Below are 23,913 nucleotides of genomic sequence, written 5' to 3'. Positions count from 1 at the left end.
TCCCCTCTTCTCTTCCTACTACACTATATATTTTTTAAAAAATAAAAAAACAAAATTGTAAAAATTTATGTATAGAAATACTATGTATAAAAAATATTTGAATTCAAATTCAAATTTGAAACTGTATGTAAACTTTTGACCTATAAACTTTGGGTCTATAAACTTTAGGTGTATAAACTTTACATGCATAGAAATACTATATATAAAAAATATTTGAATTCAAATTCAAATTTGAATTTGAAATATAATTCAAATTCAAATTTGAAATCGGGTATATAAACTTTTGACTTATAAACTTTGGGTCTACAAACTTTAGGTGTATAAACTTTAGATGTATAGAAATACTATATATAAAAAATATTTGAATTCAAATTTAAATTTGAATCGGATATATAAACTTTTGACTTATAAACTTTGGGTCTCTAAACTTTATATGTGTAAACTTGATGTGTATAAAATTTAGGTGTATAAATTTAATAAAATAGGAAAGTAATTTGGTGCCGAAAAAGGAAACCATATGAAGAGAAGGGGGAGCGCGCCGGGGCGATCGCTGGGGGCGATCAATCGCCCCTTAGCCTTTCCGAAGCGAAAGCGGGCACTGTTTCTGCTAATATGGTCCGGCCCAACTGGAGCAGTGTGGGCAAGGCAAGGGAGGATGTCTGCTTGGGCCGACCTTTACACCGGTGCCGAAAACGAAGGGAAAAAGTACACCGAAGGTCCCTTAACTTATCATCGAGTTACAAGATCGTCCCTCAACCATAAAACCAGATACTGACGTCCCTCAACTAACAAAACCGTTCACTTTAGATCCTTCGGTGGTTTTTATCCCGGTTTTGTGTGGCTGGCGGTTGAGTCAGCGTGGGACCCACGTGGGCCCCACGTCTCAGAATGCCAGTTCATCTCTCTCCTCCCCTCTTCTCTCCTTTCCTCATGTCTATCTGACTTCTCCCCGATTTGATGGCGACGCGGCTGCGGTGGTGGCGGCGACGGGCGACGCAGCAGCAGTGGGGGGAGGACCTGCGGGCGGTGGAGGGGCGGCGGGGGTAGGAGCGGCGCGCGGGCTCCCCCCCGGCCGCCACCCACGAGGCCCACGACCACGAGGCGGCGTGTGCAGCGTCAAGTTCGGCTGCTCCACCACGACGGCCGGCTCGTTCCCGGCCGACGGGCTGGTCTGGCTCAGCGGCGACGCGGTCTCCCTCGTGACGCAGCTCCGCGGCGAGGCGTCGCTCGGCCGGAGATTCTCCTACTGCCTCGTCCCGCACTCCGTCAACACATCGTCGGCGTTCAACTTCGGCACCCTCGCCAACGTCACCGAGCTCGGCGCAGCGAGCACGCCGCTCGTCGCCGGGGACGTGGACACGTACTACACCGTGGTCCTCGACTTTGTCAAGGTCGGCAACAAGACGGTGCATCGGCGGCGAGCTCCCGCATCATCGTGGACTCCGGCAATGCAAAAATAAGCTTTGTTACTCCTGCAAATTGCAAGTGAACAAAACAATCTCAAGCTAAGTTGTTCTTTAATCAGAAGAACAGTATATGAACAAGCAGAATTTCAAGATATTTTGTGGCGCCGGTTTCGCTTTCTTACCTCGCTATAGATTCTGTGAGAGATCAAATTACATGACCCATAAATTGTAGAGCAATGCAGGAGTAACACTCCCAGCTAAGAAATTGATTGATGTATAACACTCCGATCTTCTATCTTCGTTGGGCGATGCAATGAGAATTCAGAATTCTCACTAACAGCCAGCTTGCTAGAATAGAGTATAAGTTACTGATCTTGAATGACCTCATGTGTACATCCAGCAGGAAGCAAACCGAACAGGCGAGTCCGGACTTGACGCTGGAGTTCGGCGGCGGCGGCGGCCGCGCGGCGGTGGCGCTGAAGCCGGAGAACGCGTCCGTGACGGTGCAGGAGGGGACGCTGTGCCTGGTAATCGTGGCGACGACGAAGCAGCAGCCGGTGTCCATCCTCGGGAACCTGGCGCAGCAGAACATCCACGTCGGCTACGACCTCGACGCCGGCACGGTCACCTTCGCCACCGCCGACTGCGCGGGGAGCGGCCGGCCGACGGAGCAGACGAGCGGCGGGCAGGCGCGCTGCGGGAGAGGAAGAGGGCGCCGACGGGGAGCGGGGCGGGGGGAGCGAGGACGTCGCCGCCGTCGTCATCCATGGCCGCAGTTCTCGCGCCCGCGCCGTCAGCGGCGTCGCCGGCGGGAGTGTGTGAGCGCGGGGCAGCGGTGGGCAAAGCAGGCGGGGGCAGAGCGGGCACGACGCCGAAGACAGCTTCTTCCCGCGCCGGCGCCACCGGCCGCCTCTCCCTTCTCAAGCGTCGCCGCCGCCGCCGCCTCCCTTATCCCGTGTCGTCGTCGTCGCCGCCGCCGCCGCCTCCCGGGCCTCTCCGACGGTCCGACCCCGAGGTCGCATGCGCCGCCGCCGGCTGCCGGACCTCCTCCCTACCCGCCAGCGGCCCTGCAGAGAGGAGAGAAATGAGAGGGAGAGATGAGGAAGGGAGAGAAGAGGAGGGAGAGATGACATGTCATTCTGATATACGGGGTCCACGTGGGTTTCACGCTAACTCAGCCGTCACCTCAGATAAAATCGAGGTCAAAATCACCGGAGGATCTAAATTGAACGGTTTTATTAGTTGAGGGACGTCCGGTATCTGGTTTTGCGGTTGAGGGACGATTTTGTAACTCGATAACAAGTTGAGGGACCTTCGGTGTACTTCTTCCAAAACGAAGCTCAGGTAAGCCTTTGAGTCCATGTCCCATGGGTTTCATCCTCTGCTGTCCAAATTCCTGTATGCTGGATGCTGCATGCCTGAACCGAGCTGTACTTACGTGGTGTTTGGATCCATGAACTTAGTCCCTGCATTTTGAGTATTAAATATATACTGCTTACAAAACTAATTACATAAATAAAAGCTAATTCGCGAGACAAATTTTTTAAACATAATTAATCTATAATTAGATAATGTTTACTGTAGCATCACATAGGCTAATCATAGATTAATTAGGCTCAATAGATTCGTCTCGCGAATTAGTCCAAGATTATGAATGGGTTTTATTAATAGTCTACGTTTAATATTTATAATTAGTGTCTAAACATTCGATGTGATAGGGACTTAAAAGTTTTAGTCCCATCTAAACATGATCTTATTCGTTGATGATTGGTCACCAATAAAACAACATAAACTGCCCAATACACTACAAACTGCCCTGTATACAGTACACATTCCAATCGGAGCACACTCTTTCGTTGGAAGAAATAGAAAAAAAAACGTTCTAGGCTTCATGTTACCGCTGCATCCAGCCATTCAGATGGGCAGAACTAGTTGTTGTTCGGCTTGCACGGAAGATTATGTGCCGTATAGAGAGATCTCCTGACTCACTCACCGGCATTTAATACCTTACCTTCGCGACTGCGACCCAGTTTTACCTGGGACCCTTGGATCTTCTCGTGAGGTTACTGCAACGAGCCGTTGGTGGCGTACGGGACGCACAGTTTGGGACGAGCAGCTCGCGCAGGCGGCACCCGCGGTTTTTACCCCGACACGGCCAGCGCCACTCACGTACAACACGACGAGCCCTCCCATCACGTGCGCGCCACTGACACGCACGCACCGCTAGCAACGGCTCGCTCGCTGCTGCCGCCATCTCGTCCAGTAGCCAAATCCAAGTAGCCGAGTGGTTTCACGGTTTTCACCTCGCGAGCCAAGCCAAAGCCGGTTGTGCACTTGTGCTTGTGCTCGCGCGCGCGACCGCGTCAAAACCTGCCTCATCTATCGCTAAAAATCACGGCGTCTCGCGGCTCTCTCTCGGCGTACGTGCGTCTCGCTCGCTCTCGCGGGCGGAATCCGTGACGCCGACTCGGCAACTGTTCCCCCCCGGTGAAAAGGGGTGGAGAAGTTGGGAGAAGAATCTGATGCTGCTTTGCGCGTGCAGGCGATCGATCGCGAGAGGCCGGCCACTGTGTCTGTGGCTGTGCGCGCGCACACACAGATACTCCTCGCTTTAGGCCACATTTACAATCATACATGCATGGTACATACAGCTGCTGAATGCTTTCTTATTACCAGAGACAAGAAGGTACTACCATGATTTGTGTACATCTGTGGTAGACTCTAGCCATGCAAAATGATGATTCATGGATTCAAACGAGAACAACAAGTACAGTAACTTGCAAACATTGCGCTGCAACCGTCTCACTCTCCATGTCCTCCTGATTTCCGTTCGAATTATTGTGAAAGGAAAACTGTTGACTCTTCATCATTAAGAAATTCGGCATGCCTTTGTTCTGTCTACCAATATGCTGGTTTCTTGACAGGTTTTGATACTCCTGGCCATGGATTGCTATCGGATAGCTAGCTTTCGTCCAAGGCTTTATTTTTCTTTTGGACGTGTAGACATTCCTTGAATTATTCGGAGTTGTACCGTTTCAGCCACCTTAGCAATCCTGCCTCATCCTTTGTCGAGGAAAAGAAATGGAGAATCCTTCTACACTTTTAGAAGCTGTTCATGAAAGAGCAAGGAGGATATATCTAGAAGAAAGATTGGAACAATCCATGTTTCTTCAACTTGAACCACTAGCTTAACTGAGGATCAGATAACCTGTTTGATGCTACGATTAGTACTATAAAATCTGAACCTGTTTGATGATTCGGTGTTCTGTTCAGATTCGTTATTCTAGGATGTGTTAAATCCATCAAACCAGATTTATTAGGTAGCAACATTTTAAGACGACGGAGGAAGTAATCCATTAGTGCTTGTTACATCAATCTCAACTACTATATTAATTTCTTGACAGGGCTTTCTGTGGTGGAAACACAAGAGTCATCATGCAGCTAGAGATAAGCAACTGAAGAAGTGAACCATACGACAACGTGGCTGAAACCAGGAAAGCCTGAACACGCCAGGACCATCACGGTAATCTGGCAACTTAGCAGTAAAGCTAAAAACGAGCCGTTTCTCTGAAGCCAACATGTGTACCAACTCTTCTTTTTTTTTTCTTGTGATATAAAAAATCGTACACACCCTAGCTATTATGCCTAACTTTTTTTTTTTTGAAACCGCATTATGCCTAACTTTGCCCAGAAACCGCATTCATGACTTCTTGTTTATTTTAGCCTCCATATGTTTTTGTTTCTCTTGGTAGCAAGGGTGTGTTTAGTTTCACACCAACACTAGAAATTTAACTAAAATTAAAAGTTTGAAGAAAAAAAAGTTGAAAGTTTATGTGTATAGGAAAATTTTAATATGATGGAAAAGTTGAAAGTTTGAAGAAAAAGTTACTATTTCCTCCGTTTCACAATGTAAGACTTTTTAGCATCGCTCATATTTATATTGATGTTAATGAATCTAGACACATATATGCGTCTATATTCATTCACATATATATGAATATGAATAATGCTAGAAAGTTTTACATTGTGAAACAGAGGGAGTAGTAACTAAACAAGCGCTAAATGGGAAAATAAGGGGAAATTTAACTATTTGCCACTCTTGTGACATGGCAATTAACGATTTGCCAACCCCTGTCAATGATATGTGGGCCCTCATGTGTCTGTGACATGTGGGTTTAGTGCCAAATCGTTAAGCACCATTTGTAAGAGTGGCAAATAGTTAAAAGCCCCGAAAATAAGAGCATTTTTTAGCAGTTAGCACAGCTTCTACCCTACCGTAGTGCTAACCATGGATAGCAAAGTTGTCTTCTCCTATATAAGCTAAGATACTCTTCCACTCTTCCTTGCTCCATCAGTATTACACCACCCAACACAAGCTCAGCCAGTTTACCACTCACACTAGCTGAGCTAGAACTCACCACTCACTGCAGTTGCAGCATGGCGCCTTTGCTGTTCAAGGACATGAAGAGCCTCTCGTGCTCGTCGCCGGCGTCCACGGCGATATGCCCGAGCTTGGAGCGGCAGCCGATGGTCCGGCCACACAAGGGCGGCGCCATTGCTGCGAGCCCTCTCTGCCAGGTCCCCGGTGAGCCAAGAACGGTTCACAGGCAAGACTGCAGGAGAGGGCAGCAGCATCAGCACAAGGCGGCTGCCGCGAATGGCGGCGAGCTCGTCAGCCCCGCCGGCTCATCCAGGTACCTGCTCAGCAGCCGCGCCGCCGCCGCCGAGGAGATCCAGGAGGTGGAGGCTTCGGCTGCTCCGGCCGTCGATGCCAAGGTGGTCAGGGAAGAGCAAGCTGGTAGTGATGTGAAGAACACTCTGACGCAGGAGCAGGTGAGTAATTACTACACAGAGTTTGTGTTTTGATTTTTCAAGGTTTAATATGCACTTCATTTTCTTTTCCTTTTGCGAAGATACCAAGTTTTGTTCATAAAAGGAGAAGATAAATTAAGTTGTACAAAAGTACTACTCAATAGATGATGCAAATCATTAGTACTCATATCAGGATTTGTATGCTATGATTTTCTATTAGATACTGTGGAACTTCCACCTAAAGAAAGGCAAATATCATGATGACGAATTGACATACATGCTACCTTCTTGATTTCAGTGAGATTTGTACGTATATTAAAATTGCTGGATAACTGACTCGTAGGCTCGTAACTAAGCATGAGAGATTCAGACCAATCCATAGAAAAAAGAGGAGATTCAGCACGTATCCCTTAAACAAAGAGAGATTCAGAACATGACAGTATTTTAAGACTACAACATGACAACTTGCTACAAACATGACAGCACTGCACATCTGCATCGTTTCTGTTTTAAATTTCAAAAAGCCAACACATAGTTGCTTTGAATTAATTAACCACCGGCATTTGCATTGGGTATCTTTTTCAGGTGGTTGTACTGAAGGTATCACTGCACTGCAAAGCGTGCGCGGGCAAAGTGAAGAAGCACCTCGCCAAGATGGAAGGTGAGCCTATCTATCTATCTGCTAGTATCTCGGAGCAACCAAACACACAGAAATCAAGATCTGACGCTTTCTCTTCAGAAACACTGAAGATAAATTAAAGATGCCCATTGTAATATGTATGCATGAACAGAGAAACCCCTAGAGGTTTTCTGACTAGCTCTACAACGGGATGGGCTAGACGATCTGGATTCAAAGCCTCACCCTTTATAATTACTCTCTCCGTCACATAATATAAGATATTTTGGTTGAATGTGACACATCCTATTACTCCGAATCTGGATATAGAGTACTAATATCTGCGTCTTTTATATGTATGCATGAATAGGAGTGACATCTTTCAACATAGACTTCGCGGCGAAGAAGGTGACGGTGGTCGGCGACGTGACGCCGCTGGGGGTGCTGAACAGCGTGTCCAAGGTGAAGAACGCCCAGTTCTGGGCGGCGCCGCCGGCGATAGCCGCCTGATGAGAGATGAAAACGCATAGGATCCTCTCTGGTTAATTAGGTGCGGAAGCATGTGGGTCACTGATGCTGGACCAGCTCGCTCTGCTGTCTGTGTGATGGTGGTGGTGGTGTCTCCTAGATCGATGAGAGCATGCGTGTGTGTGTGCGTCGTCCTGACTGATCCTGAAGCAAAGCATGCAGATGCAGCTTTGCTTCTTAGTGTGATCCTTTTGGTTTCTTGTGGTTGGCACCATGCTGAGCTACATGCCCGTCACTGTGCTTCTTCTTCCGTAGACTGATGAGAGTGTTTGTGACTATATATCTGCTCTAAGTGTAAGTGGTGGTGGTGTTCTTTTGCATGCTCTTTCTGTAATATAAACGTTTCACTGCAAGTCTGCAATACTGCATTATTGTTGTGTCGTACTGCAACTGTAGGTGGTGATCGCGTAGGTTGAGGTGGGATCGAGATCCTCTGCCTTCAAAACACCATACTTTTATCACTGAAAGGTGAACCTATGATTCATCGAGTTTACATGTCAGTTCATATGTCAATAAAGACATGTACATTTGAAGGTAGAGGAACATGATCCGTTGAGGTGGTGAGTAAACAGCAGCATCAGCTTAATTTGCTTGCAAGGTCAATAACATTTTTTAGATCAATAACATGTAGTAGCAGAACTCTCAAATGGAAAATAATGATTTATCCCTAGTACAATAAAATGCTTGTATGTGTACTGCTGGAAGAAACTTTGAGCCAACCGGGAGATGATGAACACATATGCCGAAGTAACAGCCTTCTGAACTCTGAAGATCGATGCCGTCGGAGAGGACTCCAACGACACATCTGACTTGGGAGATGCGGCCCATTTAAATGAGGTCTGAACGGGATAGTGACTTGCATATAGCCCATTTGAGTTGGCCCTTAAACATGATAGTGGTAGGAGAGTGTTTTCGCGAACTGATTTTGGATGAGCCTCAACGATCTTGCCACTAAACTGTGCCACCCTCAAGCTCCCAACAACCGTAGAATTCAATTCGCTAATGGATCCTTCGCTCCGGCATATACAGGCAGTGGTGGTGACCTCCTTAGGCCGCCTCCTGTCGTCGGCGTGCTGCCCGCGGCTGCAGACGAAGCTAAGCCTGAATGATGTAATGGGGTTCACGGAGCTAAAGCTCGACGCGGGCCGGGAGCCCGGGACGATGTAGTTGTGTTGTCAGGGCCGGTTCTATAATTTTGAGGGCTCTAGGGCAAACTTGACAGCATGACCCTTAACACGCTCTCCCCTACGGAGAGACGTGTTATATACATATTCACACTTTTTAGAGTTGTTCAGATTGATGTCATTTCAAACCATACCAATTTTTAGTAAAATTGTCAAAGATGTATATTCATTTAGTTTTTTTACCAAACTTTAGTAAATATATAAGAAATCCTGCCAAAACTTGACAATATGACTAAATTGTCAAAATTTGGTAAAATTTATTTTGGTTACAATCTGAACAACCCCTTTCATTTTTAAAGTGTGTTTTCAAATCTAATCATGAAAGAAATGAACATATATAACATTTCATATATATGTTGTTAGAAATAGAAAAAAAATCGACACTTAAACTGACCTTATTTATTTTCCCCTTTACTTAGCGAAAAAAAGGCTTCTGGAGTAAAATTACAACTTTTCAGTACCTAAAATTATAGAGGAAATATATATTATCAACAAGAATCTATCTATACATACAATTTTGATTATTGAATCTACAATCTTTATTAATTCACTAATCACTACTCCCTCCGTTCCAAATTTATCTACATATTTTATAGGTACACCAAGATCAAGAAAAGCTAATAGCTCTCTCATACTATATTTACTCTAACAACAAACTCAATGCATGCACCATCCCCACTATTTCCTAGCCAATAGTAAATCAAGATATTGCATGTGGGTTATAAATACTTGTATGCATGGATGCATGCATCAATGTCCATTTACTCCAATGCACAAATAACGAATAGAATTAATGAATAAACACAAATATATATATCATTTAGGAAGAATAACCTCAAAAAAACTATATGCAGATCAATTTGGAATGGAGGGAATATTATGTAGATACTAGTAGATAAGCCAGGAGTAGTAGATAGTACGGAATTATTCACTAGTCTTAAATACCACTTTAGCTCATACAGTACTCATACATATTTAGACATAGCCCCTAGCCAGGACGGGCCCTAGGCCATCGCCCTCTTTGCCCTGCCTCAGAGCCAGGCCTGCAGTTGTTGATAGTACCTTTTTCTCATATTTTATTTCCATTTCAGAAACAGGTTACATGATTTATCGTACAATTTTCTGAACTAAAATGGCTTTTCATATCTTCATAACTCCTAATACTAGAATAAGTTAGATGAGAAAATATCTTGACAATCGTAGGCTGGAGTACTCAGTTGTTTGGGCTCTCACGGCTAATTGTTGGTTTTGGCAAGAATGTCCACAGGCATGCATCGTCTAAGGATGGATGTGATTAGTTAGGTGCATGAGGCTGGATGAGTTTGGTTTGTGGGAAATAAGAGTTCGATGATTGGATTCGGCGGATTTAACCGGATATAGCCATTCACATGTGGCCTATTCTGATTGCTTATGGTGGGTTTAATTTTCTGTTAGCAAGCTTAAAATGTTTTTTCTCCTAAACCTTTTTTCCAATTTATGATCCATTACACCATTATATTTATTACAATTATCTTTAAAATAAGATCTCGTATGGTTATATTTCGATGAATATATATATATATATATATATATATATATATATATATATATATATATATATATATATATATATATATATATATATATATATATATATATATATATATATATATATATATATATATATATATATATATATATATATATATATATGATAAATGGACACTACTAATCCCATCATGCTATAGCACTTCAACCAAACAAGAAACCGGAGGCAAACTGCAGTGCAATTTAGTTTGCTTATCACTTCCACTTGCGCCCAAACTTCTTGTGCTTGCCGTACTTGCCATGCTTGAACTTTCCTTTCTTGAACTTGCCACCATGGTGGCCGAACATCCCGTGGCCGCCACCGCCGCCGGGTCGTACCATGTGAGCTCCCACCGCTGCAGCCGCCACCGCGGCGCCTCCGGCGAGCAGCGCTCCATAGCCAGATGCGCCTGCACCATGCCCACCTCCTAACATACCACCACCTATTACAATATGGAACTTGGAAGTGGGATAAATTCAATTGCATATACTCCCTCCGTCTAAAAAAAACTCAACCTAGAAGAGGGATGTGATATCTCCTAGTACAATGAATTTGGACAAATGATAGTCCAAATTCGTAAGGTTGAGTTTTTTTTGAATGGAGGGAGTAGTGCTTTGCATCATTCACCAGGATACATGATAGTTACACAGGAAATGCGAGAGAGCATACCTTGCATGGGTGGACCATGGCCATGACCTGGGTAACCAGCTGGCGGGTAGCCTGGTTGTTGTGGATACCCTGATGGTGGATACGCTCCTGGAGGGTACCCACCTTGTGATGGAGGGTAACCGCCTGGTGGATATTGTGCACCAGGGTACCCACCGGCTGGTGGGTATTGTCCCGGTGGTGCACTAGGGTATCCACCAGGAGTCGGATATTGTCCAGGTGAATTAGGGTATCCTTGCATTAGGGGATATGTACCAGGGTAACCGCTTGGATACGCTCCATGGAACCCTTTGTCGGCATTTGAGGAGTCATGATTGTCCTTTCCGCCTCCCATTTTTGTGACCTTTTTAGCACTTGACTGAAACATAGGGAAATCAAGATTACACCATGACCATTTTGTCGTGCAAAATATATATAAGATTTGCAGAGACAGAGAGTACCTGGATATCTTAGGTGAACATGCAGATCATAAACTTCTCAAGAAGGTGGCACCAACAGTGACCTACCTAAGACTTGAAAAGAATTTTTGAACAAGATTCAAGTTGACCTATGGCTTCTCCTCTCATGCCATGGGCTTGTATACATACACACATGAGGTGGACACTAAAGCAAGCCTCCTACCAAAACCAGATTACCACGAGCTGCTATGTTTAGAAGTGCTAAGCTATTTGTTTGGTGTGGTTGTACATGAAGATAGGAAAGGCTTCTTCTTCCCGGCCCCCGCACCCTTCGGTTCTTTGCATGGTCATTTGTAATTTTGGGCTAAATAAGCTCCATAACACACAGCAAAATATAATCAATAAATGTCTAAGAAATATACCTAGCAAAATCCGTTGTAGTCTAGCTGGTTAGGATACTCGGCTCTCACCGGAGAGACCCGGGTTCAAGTCCTGGCAACGGAAAATTTTTTTCCTAGCACTTTCATTTTTACACATAGATGTACACAGAAAATTGCATTGGGAAGGCACAACAACTCATAGGACCAGGAAATTTTGATGCGCAGTCACAATTCACAATTGTATACCGTCAGGACACAGTTTTGAGCTCCCAGTTTTTCCCAGGGTTACTCCAGAGAGCGATAATTTATGAAACTACTAGTGAGCAACAAGTCGACAAACATCAAATGTTCTTCCTACTTTAGGTTCAGCAATATATAGGATATATAAAAGGATAGGTTTCGGCTTAGCCATGCTTCGAGAGGATGCTCTCTGCGACGCTACGAGCGATGGGATGATAGAATTCATGCGCCTCTGAGAAGATCCTATGGGCAAGCATCTTCTCCTCCCCGGAGCATCGAGCCAGCGAGCTGTAGAGTGGGCGAAGGTACTTCATCCTCCCCACTTGCTTCAAGCATTTCTCAACCTCGTTGAAGTAGCATCTGCAGCCGGTGGGAATTGCAAGCTGGAGAAACGCGACTTTGACCTCGTAGTCACGGCTTTCTGATAGCTTGTACCGCTCATCGAGAGAAGTGACCTGTATAAGGAACAATGAATGGCCATGGAAGCAGTTAAGTTAAAGACATACAAATGTGTTACACACCAAGCTCCCACAGTATACCATGTAATAACAAAAATGGCAAATACTGACCACAAACAGTGTTGATTGAAAACTACAAATGATCGGCTAATAGCCCTGAACAACTCCCAAGCATAAATAGCTACAGATTTCCTTTCAACATCTTATAGTCAGTAGACAGTTTTCAACTTTCATTTGTACTCCAAAGATGACAGCCACAAATGATAGCCCATCTTTCATTGTAGATGCTCAATCAGGAAAAGCAGCGATGTGTTACTAATTAGTGATTAACTGATTATTGAGTCCAAAGATGATTTTCATGTATGTCACCATCTCTTCTGACAAGGCCCATGGTTATCATATGAACACTGAAATATTGGGTTGCAAAGTACACTGAAATGTACTAGGGCTGTAAATGCAATACTGATCTGTACCTGCAGATAGGAGAATGTCCAAACTACTGCTAGTCTGCCCCACCCTTCTATGATGGCAAAAAGTGTCCACCACGTCCATATAATGTCCCCCTCCGAACAAGTGATGTTTGAGCTAGAGACTAATTGACTATGCGATAAATCCATTCAATTCATTTCAAATCCAACTAATAAGCAGAACCTGGTTCTAGTATCGTTCATGAGTGAAGCATAATGCACTTAAGATTATGACTGCACACTTTTGCCACTTTGTACAGTGTAATTTACATCTGATTCAGGGTCCACTTTCCTCGGTAAACAAAAGTCTCCAGATTTAATTTTTTTTTTGTGGCCAGCATTTCTTAAAAAGCATGACTATGACATGTAGGGGAATTCATAATTTGACAATGGATACACCATCATTGGTCTCAGGCCAGATGCACCTAACCAAACTTCATGCAACAGAACTAAGATCATATAAAGACTGGTAAATTAAACATGGATTATACGTCCGTAGAAGTATTGCTTAATACTATTGGCCTGATCCATATATGTAATAGTATAATAATAATATAAAGACAAAATCACAGCAGAATGTAAGGATAGTCCTTATTTTACAAACACATGGAAGCAGAAAACCCAACCATCTAAACTGATCAGCACGGGTGATGCAACATTCTGCTATGCTTGAGATTTGTGATTGGGTGAAATAGCAAATTGCAACCTACAAATCACTGGTGCTGAACTAAACCATCAAAGGGAACAGAGAAAATTCAATGTATAAGTCTACATGACAGGCAACCAATTTCAGTTTCAGCTTAGCTGATCTAGAAACCACAAAACCAGAACTAAACAGTGGGTAAGTAAAAATATGCAGTAAGCTTATACGAACATGGAACAAATCAACAATTATAGACTGGAGGTATGAAAAAGAAGTGTGAGAACTGAGAATAGACGAGAATTCATACCTGTGAAGCTTCAACATCTGTGGGTAAGTTTTCCAAGTAAAGTTCCCATTCCTGTCCACTCCAGTCTGCTACCTCATCTTCACTTGGAAGTTTTCCAGACTTAAACTCTGCAGCTAGGGAGCAAATCTTTTTATAAATAGCTGACTCTGGTTCCATGGCATCCGGAGGGATACCAGTCCCCTCGATCCACAGTTGAAGGTCAATTTGGTTTTCTATTCCAGATACATTGGTTTTCAGGAATTCAAGGAATGTCTCTGTGTCTATCGACTTGAACTTAAATGTGGATATGTAATTCTTCAGGAATTCATCAAATGCAGGTCGACCAATCTAACAGGGGAAAAAGAATGAAACATCACGACAAGTCATGAAAAACTCATTGATTTTGATTAAAGAACGTTGCAAAACAGTTGAAACAAATAGTCGCAATTTTGCACTCACCTGACGCTCAATGCGCCAAAGGAATTGGAAGCCTTTCTCATAGGGAACTTCTGAGTACACATCATCAGGGTCAATCCCTGCCATCTTTGGCTTCAGCTTAGTAAACTCCATGTTATCTTTAAACCTCTCCATCATTCTGTTCAAACCCCGCCATCCAATTCCCATGTTTAAGGCTGCCCGCTCCTCCCCTTGCACCACCTCAACAATCCTCCGCTCCGCATATGTTGTGAAACCCTGTGCGCGAAAACAATAGTATGGTTACATGACAGCAAGAGAGTTTTAGCTGAACGCGTGTGCCTCATTTCTAACAGTTGGGACAAAGAGGATGTCAAACTATTATAAAACACTTTTAGCTGAATGAAATTGCAAGTGAGGTAATCTGATGTAACTGAAAGTTATATCGCTTAAGGCATTCACCCTAAGTAATAGTTGGCATTGTAGCTTGGTGCCTTTTTTTTTCTAATTGATGTTTTATACTAATCCTTGAGACCTTTGACCATGCAAAGTGTACCCCCAGGGTTTATGCACAGGTTAACAGGTAGTAGTGACAGAGTTCGTTCCAAATATTTGTTCTACCCTATTGTTAAATTGGCATGTGAATGCAAAGTACATAGACACAATTTCAAATTTCACCGGCTTTAACAATCATCTAAGTACCTAAAAGCACATCTAGACGACAACTAGAACAAATGGAGGGTTCATCACTTCACCTCATTTAGCCAGAAATCTTCATTGGTCTTGTTAGTGATCAGGTTGCCAGTCCAGCTGTGCGCGAGCTCATGCGCCACCACCTGCGCCCCAGCAGCGTCCCCCTTGATCACCGTGGGCGTGAGGAACACCATTCTAGGGTTCTCCATGCCACCGTAGGGGAAACTGGGCGGCAACACCAGCAGATCAAACCTCTCCCACTCATACGGCCCAAAAAGCGACTCCCCAACCTTGACCATCTCCTCGACGCCGGCGAACTCCCTCGCCGCCTCGTCGAGAACCTTGTCCCCTCCCTCGGCATACACCCGCGTCCTCGGGCCGAGGTCCCTGAACCCGATCCCGCCTGCGGCGAACGCGAAGAGGTAGGGCGGCACGGACTGCTCCATCTGGAACTCCTCCACGATGCGGCCCGGCGCGCACCACAGCGCGTCGTCGCAGGCGCCCCGGTGGTCGGAGGGCAGGGGGTCGCGGCGGGAGACGTGGCGCGCGGCGGCGACCGCGGAGAGCTGGGTGGGGACGTTGAGGAGGAGGTCGAAGGTGATGCGCGCGGCGGGGGTGTCGTGGCAGGGGAAGACGGAGCGGGCGTGGATGGACTGGCACTGGGAGAAGACGAAGGGGAGCGAGGAGGCGGTCTGCTGCGGCGAGAGCCACTGCAGCGCGGAGGCGGAGGGGGAGGTGGAGAAGGTGAGGAGGAAGGAGGTGGTGTCGGGGGGCAGGGTGAGCGTGAGGGCGGAGCCGAGGACGGGGTCGGCGGCGTCGGCGAGGGAGAAGGGGATGGGGGAGGGCGGGTCGGAGGCGGTGGAGGCGGAGTGGACGGCGAGGGCGCGGGTGTCGAGAAGGAGGTCGCCGGAGTGCGGGGCGGAGAGGGTGAGCAGCGCGGAGGCGTGGATGGTGGAGGCGGCGAAGTCGAGGTAGAAGGCGAGGGCGGCCTTGGCGGTGACCGGGTGGTCGCCATCGGTGTACGAGTGGGGATCCACCGGCGGCATGGCTGAGCTGCAGCGGCGGAGGAGGAGGAGATCGGAGTGGAGGGTAGGGAGGGAGGGACAGGGTTTGGCTTTGGCCTGTGTGGGTTTGGTCGAACTCGAATCGAGACAGGATTGAAAGAAGCAATGCAACACCTCTTCAGGGAAAAGGAGCTTCAAACTTCGAATTGAAAGAAGCAAATCACATGCTTAACTTTTTTTTTTTAAAAAAAAGAATACAGTACTCCATCCGTCCAGAATATAAGAAGATTTAGAGTTGACACGGCTATTAAGAAAGTATGAATAATTAAATGGTAAAAGATTGTGATTGGTTGAGAAGTGAAGGTAGGTGGGGAAATTAAATGGTGGAGGGTTGTGATTGGTTAAGAAAAAAATGTTAGTGAAGAAGTTGTTATATTTTAGGACAAATTAAAAATGCTAAAAGTTATTATATTTTAGAATGGAGGAAGTACATTATTAACTTTTAAATTATATACTCACACTATATCTATATATAGTACATTATTAGTTTCTTTAATATACTAGTAGATTGATCGTAAATAATGTGTATACGTTTTTCCTACGTGTCGGTCCGAGATCATACAACATATCCTATACTCGCACTAAGTCAAAACAATATACTAATAGATTGATCGTAAGTTGTCAGGGTTATGGATACCACATACCTAATAGTAGTTGACTAAATCTCGACAAGACCCACCACATACCATGTCTTATACGGAAACAACCTTCAGATATAGGAGGAGTTCCGCATAAGGAAGGATGAATAGAGTTATACATGGAAACGACAAGGACTACTCGGATTGTATCCATATTGGTTTCCCTAGTTCTACTTGGACAAGGGTACACCTATGGGTATAAATACAAGGCCCCCTAGGAGGAAGGGGGAGACAGAACAATAGATCAAGACACAAGATCAACATACAAGCCAACATACGTCAGGACAAGACGCCGGATATCGACTTCAGAGATAGGCATGGCTGATCCCCTACGGTGCCTATGGCTACTGTCAGGAGAGATATAGCGTTGTCTCTGATCTTGCCGGATGCGGATTCGAGGAGAAAGACTACCCTGTTGTCGACTACGAGTCAAACCTTCAGACCGCCATGTCGACAACAGTTAGATAGGCTATCCCAAATATTATACTGGTGTGATTATGGTGAATAAGAGCAATGACGGCTTCGGCCAACAGGATGTAGGGTTATTACCTGACAATTCAGGGGCCCGAACTTGTATAAAAATCCTCGTTTCCATCTCTTTTACCTAAGTCTCGCATATATCCTAGTACCAACGATCCCCGTACTATGCAAATACCGGAATCGCGACATCAAACGTCGACATAAGTAATGTGTACACGTTTTTCCTACGTGTAGGTCCGAGATCATACAACACATACTCGCACTAAGTCAAAAAGAAATAAGTGATACTTTCGTAATCCAAATTTGATCACCAAAAAAGAAACAAAAGGGAAAATGATCGGCGTGTAACGTTGAGAGGCCTTTTTTTCTCAATAGGATGCAATGTGCTTGGGCATAGAGATTGTTCACATTGTAGTAATTTTAGTCAAAATTACTACAAGATTGTCAAAATTTTAGTAATTTAATAATATTGCTAGGTTTTACCAAGATTTCTTATGTATTTATCAAAGTTTGATAAAAAAAACTAAATGTTTGCATACATTTAACAACTTTTTTAAAAATAGGATGGTTTGAAATGATGTCGATATGAGCAACCCATAATCGTGCGAGTGAGTACAACCTTGTAGTTCCTTCAATAATGGGAAGTTATTTGTTCTCCTTGATCTTGATACCCCTATTTTATGTGGTGATCGATATACGGAACACTTAATTTTTTTAAATAAGACGAATAATCAAACATCATATTAAAAAAAGGCAACGTCTCATCTATTTTAAAACTAAGATAGCATGTTTTGGTAAATAGGATATATTTTCAACTATCTCAAGATTTATTAATAGAAAATGTCTAAGTTTGAGCGTATGTAGTGTTGGGTGATAAGCATATATTGTCGACGTTTGAAGTCAGTTTCCGTATAGGATATGGTATATGGTGGGTCCTGCCGAGATTTAGTCAAATACTATTAGGTATGTGGTATCCATAACCTTGACAGTAGCCCCCGACTTCAATGCAAATGAACGAATTCATATTCTCGACCGCAGACCATGGAGTAACTGTTATCGAGCTCAAGTGACCGTTCTCGGTGAGTTCAGAGATAACGTTAGACTTCCTTTATCAGCCTCGTGCGGGCACCTAAAGGGTTTGTCTGAGTCAATCTTCGACGTCAACCAAGAAAGTACAGAACATACGACTAAGTCTCACGTCTTGCTGTAATCGAGAATTTGGATTGAAGTCAAGAAATTTTATCTCGGCGGGTACACCATCTCTTCATTCCGTATTCCTTGTCGAGATCCACCAAACCATTCTCGAGTGATCGAGAAGGCGTAGAGTCTGCGACGGAGCCTTGTCAACATTTGTCATACTCGCCTTAGTCGATCTTGGTGTGGAACCATAGAGACATGGAGTCTTCGATAATGTCGAATAGAATTTTCCTGAAATCAATACTCAGAAAAGAATATTAGATAGAAATAGCCCCCGAGCGAATGCTCAAAGGGTGACATGTTATAATATGACAGACTAGTGAATTGAATGGACAGACCAGTGTTTTGTATATGAGCGTCTTCTCTCTTACTGACTCCGATCAGTCAGTTTGTAGAGTCATACACTCTCCCTAGCCCCTAGCCTTGTCGTTGGAGAATCGTTCTCGGATGATAAGGCTCTTGGACCTTTGACCTGCCTCGGTTGAACAAGCACTAATCCTAGCCCCCAGCCGTGAAGTTGGAAAACTCAATTTCCGATTACACGGCTTGGTTAATACGCACGGCGAGAACTCTTACACGACCAGATCTTACATGGTCTTTTATCTCTACAGGATCCGACAAGGCCTTATCGGCTCTGGGCGTCCCCAGCCGAAGTTCCCTTAGGTTCCTCGGAGGCCTTGTCAAGACGGCGTCAAGGGACAGTAGGATAGGTTTCAACGCTAGGTGTCATCGTGGTAAGGGATCTCTGGGTAAAACACTTGGCGATCTTGTGTACCTGATATCAACTTTGTTGGAGTAGAGGTAATGGGAGAATCGCTACACCTCTGGTCGGGGACTAGGTAGTAGTCGTAACTCAACCACTTGAAGTGGAAATAGTGGGAGAATCGCTACACCGCTGGTCGAGGACCTGGTGTAGTCTAAACCCGACCACTAGAAGTAAGGGTAGTGGGAGAATCGCTACACCGCTGGTCGAGAACCTGGTGTAGTCTAAACTCGACCACTAGAAGTAATTGTACGAGAGATCGCTACGATTGACTGGTTGAGAACTAGTGAGTAGGTGTCTCTCGATCATTTGAAGTCGTCTGAAGTCATAGTGCAAGGACCGCTACTCTGCTGGTCGAAGACCAGTCATAGTCGTACCTCAACCGTCTAAAGTCATCTGAAATCGTGGTGCTAGGACCGCTACTCTGCTGCCGATCAAAGACCAGTCATAGTCATACCTCGACCATCTGAAGTTAAGGCGCGAGAGATTGCTATGATTTACTGGTTTGAGAACCAGTGAGCGAATAGAATTATCTCTCGAACGCCAATGGAAGTTGCGGTGTGAGAGATTGCTGCTGTCGAATGGTTCGGGAACCAGCGAGTTGAATTATCTCTCGAACGCCAATGGGAGTTACGGTGCGAGAGATTGCTATGTACTGGTTCGGGAACCAGCGAGCGAGCAAAATTATCTCTCGAACACCATTGGAAGCTGCGGTGCGAGAGATTGCTACGTACAGGTTCGGGAACCAGCGAGCGAGCAGAATTATCTCTCGAACACCAATGAAAGCTGCGGTGCGAGAGATTGCTACGTACTGGTTCGGGAACCAGCGAGCGAGTCGAATTATCTCTCGGACACCAATGGAGGTCGCGGTGCGAGAGATTGCTACGCACTGGTTCGAGGATCAACGAATGTGTAGAATTATCTCTCGGACACCAATAGAGGTGCTGCGGTGCGAGAGATTGCTACGTACTAGTTCGAGGACCAGTGAACGTGTAGAATTATCTCTCGGACACCAATAGAGGTGCTGCGGTGTGAGAGATTGCTATGTACTGGTTCGAGGACCAGCGAACGTGTAGAATTATCTCTCGGACACCAATAGAGGTGCTGTGGTGCGAGAGATTGCTACGTACTAGTTCGAGAACCAGCGAGCGAGCAGAATTATCTCTCGAACACCAATGGAAGCTGCGGTGCGAGAGATTGCTACGTACTGGTTCGGGAACCAGCGAGCGAGTAGAATTATCTCTCGAACACCAATGGAAGCTGTGGTGCGAGAGATTGCTACGTACTGGTTCGGGAACCAGCGAGCGAGCAGAATTATCTCTCGAACACCAATGGAAGTTTTGGTGTGAGAGATTGCTACGTACTGGTTCGAGAACCAGCGAGCGAGCAGAATTATCTCTCGAACACCAATGGAGGTTGCGGTGCGAGAGATTTCTACGCACTGGTTCGAGGACCAGCGAACGTGTAGAATTATCTCTCGGACACCAATAGAGGTGTTGCAGTGCGAGAGATTGCTACGTACTAGTTCGGGAACCAGCGAGCGAGTAGAATCATCTCTCGAACACCAATGGAAGTTTGCGGTGCGAGAGATTGCTACGTACTAGTTCGAGAACCAGCGAGCGAGTAGAATTATCTCTCGGACACCAATGGAGGTTGCGGTGCAAGAGATTGCTACGCACTGGTTCGAGGACCAGCGAACGTGTAGAATTATCTCTTGAAAACCAATGGAGGTGCTAGAGTTGGTTTATTACATGTGCGTCTCATGTGGCCAGCATGACTCGCACACCCAACTTGTAGCATATCCGGATGTCCGTTCGCGATCATGTCGGGTGATCAAGCCGACGGCGTTCGCGAGGAATTATCCGTTAACAACCTTTTCTCGAGTAGTCCAGCCACGGCCGGTGCTATGAGATAGGTCGTCGGTCTTCGTTGATAGGTTCGGCGCGACGACTCTGCATTTGTCGAGATCGTTCTCGATAATGCAGTGTACTCGACCACGACCTAATCGAGTGCTCAATTGTTCCTGAAAAATATTTTCTAGAAGGCAAGATATATAGCAGAGAATATCGAGTATGTACTCAAAAAACTGCATGGATCTTCTAGTATTATCAGGATATAACAAGCAGATGTAAATATCAGGCATTATGTAAACCGTAAACAAGCATGATTTATACAGAAGAGAACAGAGCGTAGTCGGTTTTACGTCGGAAACATTCGCGCAATAGATATTGTATAAAAAACATGCTCTAGGTAAACATAATAAATTATAGATCTGACAATGCTGTATGATCTGAATAGGTACGATAAATTGCGTATAAAATATTACGTACCTTTGTATATACATGCCGGATGTATCTACGAAATTAGTAGATCAATTTAAAAAATCAATCTCCTAATTACCTTTGTTTATGCCTGCTACAGTCGACAAGCATGCAGTAGAGTTGGACGTGATTACTTTGTTGGTCCTGAAAAACATGCCGACCTGTCATATGCTTACACGTGTGTGTTTGTGCACGTGACATGTCTAGGCCAATATGCTTTGTTGACCATCTCCAGGCAAAACACGTGATAGCACAACTGCACTGGTACTCGGATGAATCCCGGCGGTGCGGCGTTGCATTGTGCTCGGCTTGGACATGGTGGCATGTTGGATCTGGACTCGGTCAGCCGGTGCTTGCGCAGCAGCCATACCAACTGATGTCGTAGGCGGAGGTCTTGCCAGTTGATTCTCCGTGGCGTTGACGTCTTGAAGCTTGGATGATCTCGGTAGATCAAATTGTTGATGACAATGATTCCGATCTCGTCGGGGGACATACTCCGGTCAGGTTAGATCTTCCCACAGCGAAGTCGTCGAGTATCTTGTTGTCGAAGAATCTATCTTTTGAACCCATCTCGTTGAAATCCTAGAGCCCCAAAGTCCCCTACCTGGCGCGCCACTGTCGATGTTTGATGTCGCGATTCCGGTATTTGCATAGTATGTGAATCGTTGGTACTAGGGTATACGCGAGACTAAGGTAAAAGTGACAAAGACGGGGATTTTTATACAGGTTCGGGCCCCTCAATTGTCAGGTAATAACCCTACATCCTGTTGGCCGAAGCCGGTATTGCTCTTATTCACCATAATCACACCAGTACAATATTTGGGGTAACCTATCTAACTGTTGTCGACATGGTGGTCTGAAGGTCTGACTCGTAGTCGACAACAGGGTAGTCTTCCTCCTCGAGTTCGTGCCCGGCAAGATCAGAGATAATGCTTTCGTCTCTCCTGACAGTATCCGGAGACACCGTAGGGGACTAGCCGTGCTTATCCCTGAAGTCGATATTCGGCGTCTTGTCTTGGCGTATGTTGGCTTGTATGTTGATCTATATTCCGTGTATGTTGATTGTGATGGGTGTGTATTGTCCCTGTTGTCTGTTGATTGTGGTGGGTGTTGATTGTGTGGTCGTGTGTGTCCTCCCCTCTCCTCCTAGGGGGTCTTGTATTTATATCCATAGGTGTCCTCTTGTCCAAGTAGAACTAGGGAAACCAATATGGATACAATCCGAGTAGTCCTTGTCGTTTCCATGTAGAACTCTGGTTGTCTTTCCTTATTCGGAACTCCCTCCATATCCAAAGTCAATTTCCGTATAGGACATGGTATGTGGTGGGTCCTGCTGAGATTTAGTTAACTACTATTAGGTATGTGGTATCCATAACCCTGACATATGTATTTATATTTTTTTTAAAAAAAAAGATGAGAGTGTACACGCATTTCCCTGTTTTAGTGTTTTATCATTATGGGGTGCTCTCCTTCCGGTCCAAAGCAATGTTCTCTTTGTCGTCAAACAATCAAATTGATCTATTTAATCTCTTAATTATGAGATGCACTCCTTTGAGTTCAAATCAAATTGCTCTATATTATCTCTTTCTTAGAAGATGCTATCTTTTGTCCTTCACTTGTTAAAGAAAAAATACTAGGCCACTAGGGGGGTCAGCTTCATCTTCAAGGTCCCCCGAGCGTTATCTTTCCGAAAAGTTGTTCATGACATGGGTTAGATTTGTTTTATACGCACAACCGAAGGCCAAACAAGATGTACCTTTCCTCTCGTCGAATGGTACTCTTCTGGTTTTGTTTTCCTGTCTCGTGCAGACTTCAACACATTTGTCCAGTGAAAAAACAGCTCCTTCAGAAGAAGAACGAAAGTGTCAAGCTGCGAATTTCTTCATCCAGCACCCTGTTTCCCAAGATATCGACTCAGATTTGGTTTGATGAATTTGATCCAAGATGTTATTTTGCTCATATATTCTTAGAGATGGATCGTACACTAACTCACTGCACTGATAACTTGCTCCCTCTTGATAGTTTGCTTTTCCAGGATTACATTTTCTAGCTAATGCTAAGTTTGGGCAGCGGGATTTTTGAAAACACGTACGGAAATGAAAATCTCACATGAAACAGTTGGTTGGAGCATAGAAAAAACACAAGATTTTTAGAAGAAAAAGCTATACACGAAGGAAAAAAATTTAGCGTTTTAGCTGACAATAGGAATCGTTCAAAATTTCTATGAAACATATAATTCCATATAATTTTTAAAGGAATTATAGTGACTCGATCCTTTGTTTCAAAGTAAATCATAGGGATTTTTTTCTACTGGATTCAAATTATTTAAAAAATCTTATATGTTTCCTTTGTTCTCATATGCATATCACGGTTAATACTCAAACCTTTTAATCTCTAAAATTTTGGGGTTTCCACCTAGCTTCATCCAGAACCTCGTATCTGACCACAAACAAGAACCGGCACGACAACCATTAGCGGACAAGAACCATTAGATTGTTAGAACATGTATGTAAGAATTTTATTTTTTATTTTTAAATATGCTATTTCGTTTTTTCCTCCAATATACTAAAAGCAAAGGTTAAAAATAAACTACAATAAAAAAAGTTTAAAATCAACTTAAATTTAAATTTAGGACTAAAAAAATTAAAATTTAGCTAATAAGGGTCTGTTTAGTTCGCGAAAAGGAAATTTT

The 23,913-nt window shown here is 44.5% G+C and overlaps 4 protein-coding genes, 1 non-coding gene and 1 pseudogene across 6 annotated transcripts; 4 read left to right on the top strand and 2 right to left on the bottom strand.

Annotated features, from left to right (window-relative positions):
• The first annotated feature begins 655 nt into the window (after nt 1-655).
• Nucleotides 656-1,489, top strand: LOC127766450 (uncharacterized; annotated as a pseudogene).
• Nucleotides 1,490-1,792: 303 nt separating this feature from the next.
• LOC127766449 (uncharacterized) lies at nt 1,793-4,703 on the top strand. Its single transcript, XM_052291489.1, has 2 exons — nt 1,793-2,095; nt 4,680-4,703. The coding sequence occupies exons 1-2, from the start codon at nt 1,793-1,795 to the stop codon at nt 4,701-4,703; spliced, it is 327 nt and encodes a 108-aa protein (XP_052147449.1).
• A 1,036-nt stretch (nt 4,704-5,739) lies between these two features.
• Nucleotides 5,740-7,733, top strand: LOC127765401 (protein SODIUM POTASSIUM ROOT DEFECTIVE 2-like). The gene is made up of 3 exons (XM_052290299.1): nt 5,740-6,239; nt 6,804-6,879; nt 7,205-7,733. The coding sequence occupies exons 1-3, from the start codon at nt 5,844-5,846 to the stop codon at nt 7,342-7,344; spliced, it is 612 nt and encodes a 203-aa protein (XP_052146259.1). The 5' UTR covers nt 5,740-5,843; the 3' UTR covers nt 7,345-7,733.
• Nucleotides 7,734-10,226: 2,493 nt separating this feature from the next.
• LOC127765402 (glycine-rich protein A3-like) lies at nt 10,227-11,390 on the bottom strand. 2 transcript variants are annotated; one of them, XM_052290300.1, is made up of 3 exons: nt 11,220-11,390; nt 10,783-11,137; nt 10,227-10,555 (listed from the first exon to the last, which is right to left on the bottom strand). In XM_052290300.1, exons 2-3 carry the CDS (start codon nt 11,111-11,113, stop codon nt 10,329-10,331), a joined length of 558 nt encoding a protein of 185 aa, XP_052146260.1. In that variant the 5' UTR covers nt 11,114-11,137; nt 11,220-11,390; the 3' UTR covers nt 10,227-10,328. The 2 variants fall into 2 exon arrangements, with proteins under 2 accessions (XP_052146260.1, XP_052146261.1); XM_052290301.1 differs by having other exon boundaries at nt 10,227-10,540; nt 11,220-11,374.
• Nucleotides 11,391-11,608: 218 nt separating this feature from the next.
• Nucleotides 11,609-11,681, top strand: TRNAE-CUC (transfer RNA glutamic acid (anticodon CUC)). Its single transcript has one exon. It is a non-coding gene; the product is annotated as a tRNA-Glu (tRNA).
• Nucleotides 11,682-11,735: 54 nt separating this feature from the next.
• On the bottom strand, nt 11,736-15,916 carry LOC127765399 (leucine aminopeptidase). Its single transcript, XM_052290298.1, has 4 exons — nt 14,821-15,916; nt 14,111-14,344; nt 13,673-13,999; nt 11,736-12,252 (listed from the first exon to the last, which is right to left on the bottom strand). The coding sequence occupies exons 1-4, from the start codon at nt 15,802-15,804 to the stop codon at nt 11,962-11,964; spliced, it is 1,836 nt and encodes a 611-aa protein (XP_052146258.1). The 5' UTR covers nt 15,805-15,916; the 3' UTR covers nt 11,736-11,961.
• Between the last annotated feature and the right edge of the window lie 7,997 nt (nt 15,917-23,913).

The sequence above is a fragment of the Oryza glaberrima genome, chromosome 3, assembly GCF_000147395.1.
Source record: "Oryza glaberrima chromosome 3, OglaRS2, whole genome shotgun sequence".
Lineage (NCBI taxonomy): Eukaryota > Viridiplantae > Streptophyta > Magnoliopsida > Poales > Poaceae > Oryza > Oryza glaberrima.
This window is presented reverse-complemented; position numbering and strand designations above follow the sequence as displayed.